The sequence below is a fragment of the Mesitornis unicolor genome, unplaced genomic scaffold (assembly GCF_000695765.1).
Source record: "Mesitornis unicolor isolate BGI_N332 unplaced genomic scaffold, ASM69576v1 scaffold11830, whole genome shotgun sequence".
NCBI lineage: Eukaryota > Metazoa > Chordata > Aves > Mesitornithiformes > Mesitornithidae > Mesitornis > Mesitornis unicolor.
In genome coordinates this window covers 1-5397 of record NW_010158998.1, presented here as the reverse complement: position 1 = coordinate 5397, position 5397 = coordinate 1, and the positions used below count along the sequence as shown (strand labels likewise).

At 53.4% G+C, this 5397-nt stretch overlaps 1 protein-coding gene across 1 annotated transcript; it reads right to left on the bottom strand.

Annotated features, from left to right (window-relative positions):
- Positions 1–2891: 2891 nt before the first annotated feature.
- BMP4 (bone morphogenetic protein 4) lies at positions 2892–5241 on the bottom strand. Its single transcript, XM_010185318.1, has 2 exons — positions 4871–5241; positions 2892–3924 (listed from the first exon to the last, which is right to left on the bottom strand). Exons 1-2 carry the CDS (start codon positions 5238–5240, stop codon positions 3083–3085), a joined length of 1212 nt encoding a protein of 403 aa, XP_010183620.1. The 5' UTR covers position 5241; the 3' UTR covers positions 2892–3082.
- Between the last annotated feature and the right edge of the window lie 156 nt (positions 5242–5397).

Below are 5397 nucleotides of genomic sequence, written 5' to 3'. Positions count from 1 at the left end.
ATTACGGCAGCTCCAGGGCAGCAGCTTTTCTCAAAACGATGCTGGAAGCTTTGACTTGAGGGTGAATTTTCACCCGGGAGAAGAAATTTCTGCCAGAAGACTCTTGGGATGCTACGAGGGGTCAGGGTTGGGATCAGGGTAACCACAGGTCTCTGGGGGGAGCTCCTGACACATGGCAGAGCCTGGGACCCCGTTTCCAGCTCACCTGACCCCATGTCATTGCACAACGTCCAGTGGCCCTCACCAGTTCAGCTGGAGCCACAGGAGGTCATGAAACCCTGCTGAGATGCCCTCCACATTTCCCATATCCACACAGATTTCAGCATGACAGTACTTTTTAGGTATTTTTTTTTCCATCACAAAGATGAAGTCACATCGCGGCAAGCATCTACCATCTGGCTCACACATCTTGGGGTTCTGGGCAAGCAGACAGGACCAGTCACCGCACCGATTCCAGAGGCAGGATTAAATCCCACCACTGCTGCAATAAATGCACCAAACACCAGCCAGAAATGCTGCAGGGGATTCCTGGGTCTCTCTGCAGCTTCCCAAAAGCAGCCCCTCTCCCCCTTTGCTGTTTATCAACAGCAAAACCCGTCGCAAATTGACGTGGAGGGCAATGGGACGTACACACACAGGGAGGGAAACCCTCAGCCCCTGGGCTCTGGGTTAAATGCAAAAGCTTAAGCGTGCTCCACTGAGTAAACTGCCTTATGCATCCATGAAGATTTTGTAACTTCTACCGTCAGCTGGTTTATATCCACAGTTTAAATTCTTACAAAATTCACAAATTTTAAATATTTTTTAAAGTTGGTGTCTTTTTTTTCCCCCTACAGTTTCTGAGCAGAACACCCCACATAGGATCTCACCAACCCAAAGGAAAGGGAAATCTCCCAAAGACAACGTACACATCAGGACAACCTCCTCTCCCCTCACAGCACCTACAGAAAAAACAAGTGCCTGTGCCTCCACGGGGCTGAAGCTTTGATTTCATCATTTCAACGCGATGCAAAAATAAGCACCAAAACAAACAGATCCATAAAGCAGCAGGAACACAGCAACGCGGTTACAGACTCCTATGAGGAGAATGATCTAACCCCAAGATTTGCGTACATGCTGCTCTGCTTCCCAACACCCTCCCAGCCTTCAGCACAACCCAGGATGCCCCAGCGGGGGAAGCAAACCTGGGAGAAGCCTTTCCTTAACTTTTTTCTTTAAAATAAATAAATAAAAACAGAGTGATTTTTGATGGGTTTGGGTTTTGTTTTTTTTTTCCAAGGCACCCTCTCACAGTCCCTGCCCCACACTCACGAGAGCCGGGGGCAGGCCCTGGGGACCCCCTTTTGGGGTTATCAGTGGAGATGTGGGTAATTGCCCTGTCAGGCAGCTGAAAGGCGCTTGCCTCTAGCTTGATGCCACTTCAAAATGAAATTCTTTCTCTGGCACGGCTATGTCTGATATGCAGGCATCAAAGGGGAGGCTGCAGGTCACCGCTGCCCCGGGCCACGCATTTCCCTTCTAAAGGCAGGAATGAGAGTGTCAGCTCAGGGCGAGGGGCCCCCGCAGCAACAACCCCGGCCCCCCACACGCACGCAGGGGTCCCCAGCAGTGGGGTGAGTCCACCAGTTTGTCACAACCCAGTGAACCCCCTCGCAGAGCCCTGCAACGCCGGGGATGCTCGGTCACCCCAGCAAACGTCCATTGCTGCCTCGTGGGGTGCTGGGGGGACCCCGCAGTACCTGGGGGAGGCAGAGGCACCCCAAGAGGCTCCAGAAACAGAGGAGGCACCCCAAGAGGCTCCAGCAGCAGAGGGGATGCTGTGGTTGGTACCCAGAGGGAAGGAGGGGTGGGAAAGCCTCGCAGGCACCGAAGAGGGTGAGAGTTGGGGTTTTTTTTTGTTTCAGAGAGAAACGCAGGACCGTGCTCGCCTCCCCCCGTGGCTCCCATCTCCTCTCTCCACCTGCACTCTTCAGGGAGCCAAGGCTTTTGGCAAGCTTTCCGCTCCGTTTTTTATTGGTTTCAACTAAGCTGCCCCTTTTGGAGGGTTGGAAAGCTTCAGTCATTAAAGGAAAAGAAAGAAAACTGCACCATGCACCCTTGCCCTGCTCCCCTCCCTTCCCGCTCCCGCCCCACGGCACAGCTCCCTGTTTTCCAAGCCAAACAGAGCCCATCCAAGGCTTTTGAGCCAGGGGTTTCGGGCCCTCAATACCTCCAACTGTACCTGCTCAGCTCTGATCCCCTTCCTGTTCGGAAGCAATTTGGAAAGCACACAGCACAGGTAGCTATTAGCTAACACATATTTAACTGCTCCAGATACCTTTCTTTTTCTCCTCTCTCTTTTTGGCATTGTAATGGGGCGATTTGATCTTCAAAGGACCCGTGCAAACCTTTGAAGCTTCCCAATCTCCAGTGTGGAGGGAAGAAAGGAGGGGGTTGAAATGTTAAATAGTTTTAAAACCCGGGGAATCCTGAAGATGGACGCAGGGTATAAAACCCAGCGGGTTTAGCATAAAGCCCTCAGGTAAATCTTCCCCTTCTTTTCAAATGCATTTTGGGTGGGTTGCTTTGCAAAGGCTTGGGCCAGGTTAGCAAGGTCGGCTCTATTCCCAGCGGCCGGGAGAAGCAGCTCCTAATCTCCAGGGACCCTCATCTCCCTCGTGTCGCAGCCCCAATCCAGGGGGATCCGCGGTACCTCTGCGAGAAACAGAAACACTAAAATTTGAAAAGCTTTAAAGGGGGAAAAGGGTGGAGAAGGGGAAAGCAGGGTGAGGTGGGGGCAAGATGACAAGGAGAGAAGATACAGTCCCTGCTGCACACCCAGCTCAGCAGAACCCTGAGAGGTGAGACACAAAATGCGTTTACCTTTAAAATAATGACTCATTTTATTTTTTTCTTTTAATATGTAGTTATAAATATATTTTGTCAAAATATATGATCATTATTGTCAAAAACATTTGCACATAAAGTCATAAATAAGGTCAAGGTGAACGTTTAGTTTAGAGAAAAGTCCAGCTATAGCAAGCAGTTCTGGGGTGGGACGGGAAGGAGAGAGAAGGGGAGGAGAGGGCGGTGGGGAAGGGGGTCAGCGGCACCCGCACCCCTCCACCACCATCTCCTGGTAGTTTTTCAGGACCACCTTGTCATACTCATCCAGGTAGAGCATGGAGATGGCGCTCAGCTCCGTGGGCACGCAGCAGGCCTTGGGGATGCTGGAGTTGACGGAGTTGACCAGCGTCTGCACGATGGCGTGGTTGGTGGAGTTGAGGTGGTCGGCCAGAGGGAAGGGGCAGTCCCCGTGGCAGTAAAACGCCTGGTACCCCGGGGGGGCCACGATCCAGTCGTTCCAACCCACATCGCTGAAATCCACATAGAGCGCGTGGCGGCGGCAGTTTTTTTTGTTCTTGCGGGAACGCTGGTGCTTGGGGCTGCGGCGGGCTCTGCGGGTCAGCGCGTGGCCTCGCCCATCGTGCCCAAAAGTGACCAGGAGAGGCCTGAGCTGAGCCCAGTCCCCGCGCCCTTGAGGTAAAGATCGGCTAATCCTGACGTGTTTGCCCTGATGAGTCTGTGCATGGTGGAGGTGGGTCACCTCGATCACCAGCCCGTGGTTCGGCTGCTTGTCCTTGGTCCACCGGATCACGGCCGGGCTCACATCAAAGGTCTCCCAGCGCGTCACGTTGTGGTGCACCAGACGCGTGTCCAACAGGCGCGTAATGGCCTGGGCGCGCTCCGACAGCGGCTTCATCACTTCGTAAATGTTTATCCGGTGGAAGCCCCTCTCCCACGCCGCACTCGGCTCCTCCACCTGCTCCCGGTACAGCCGCAGCTCCGCCGACGAGATCACCTCGTTTTCTGGCACGCTGCTGAGGTTGAAGACGAAGCGGATCCAGGGCACCTCACTGGGACCCGGGACACTCTCCAGGTGCTCTGGAGTGGAGCAGGATTTTGGGGGGGGAAAGAGGAACAAAAAGCAAAGGAGAGCATGTCAGCCTTGGTGCACCCCTGCTTCACCTGCCCAGCAGCCCCCAGCACCTCTCTGATCCCCCCCTGCATCCCTTCCGAACTCAGAGCAGCTCCTGCCCCAGCACCGCTCGCTCACCCTCCGCATGCCTGCACCCGGACCAGGTCACCCTTCCCGTCTCACTTCCCCTTTCGGGGAGGGTTTTCCCCTTTTGCTTCCCCCCACTCCTTCCCAATCTCTCCAAAATGATCTCCCCAGCGAGGTGCAGCACCACGGAGCACAGAGGTGCCTTGTTATGGGGCGCAGAGGGCAGGGGGAGAAAGAGAAGCAAATTCCAACGCAGTAATGATGCGGCTGGATTAATAATTCAGATTTACTTTGGAAAAGAAACATCCGCTAGGAAACATTTGGATCAGATTACAAGGGCCTATTGAATAAACCTTATAAACACACAGCTGTAAGTATTAAATTCGAGTAGGGTTTTTCGGGGATGTGTGGTTTTTTTTTCCTTAAGAGCAAAACCAGGCAGCAATTGCTTTGATAGTTCAAAAGAAACACACCAGGGGCGAGCTCCCGCCCTCACTTTGCTCCCGCATCCGATCCAAAGCCATTAAATCCACACAAGCCCAGGGAGTGACCCCGAGACAGAGGCACCGGAGGAAACTCGCTCGTTGTCAACAGAAGCAAAAGCACCTCAAAATATGGTCAAGCTCGGGTTAAGCACAGGATGCCAGAAAAAATACAGAGCAGCACAACTGTCACCCCCACACAGCAGGCTTGGGGGGGGGTGGTTTTCCTCTCATAAATTTAGGACCGGGCACATCCTGCTTCTAAATGCATTTGCGAATGTCCAAACACGAGGAAATCCCAATCGCTACCGAGGCTGAGAATTTACCTCCTCCCATCACTGACCTTCATGGTGGAAGCTCCTCACAGTGTTCGCCCGGCTGGTCGATCGCTCAGGGTACTGCAGGCTAATTTCCTGGAGGTTTTCCTCCTCTTCTCCAGACTGGAGCCGATAGAGATCCAGCATGTAACTAGGAATGACGGCTGACTTGCTGGGCTGAGGCCGCCTTCGCAGCCCAAACATCTGGAGCAGAGTCGTTTCGAAACCCCGCAAGAGTTCATGGCTTTGGGCAGAGCGGCGTCCAGATCCGGCTTGTCCCTGAAGCTCTGCAACTTTCTTCCTGCCGGGCTCGGGTATCAGGCTAGCATGGTTTGTACCTCCTAGCAGGACTTGGCATAGTAGGATGACCATCAGCATTCGGTTACCAGGAATCATGGTGTCTCTGGGGTGTGAAAAAAACGCAACAACAAACAAGGAAAGTCAGGATGGGAAGCAAACCCCCCCCCTCCTCCTCCTCTTCTTTCGAATAGATAATAATAGGAATAAATGGCAAAACGGCATCGGGAGCAGCCCCCGAGCACCAGCGGGCAGT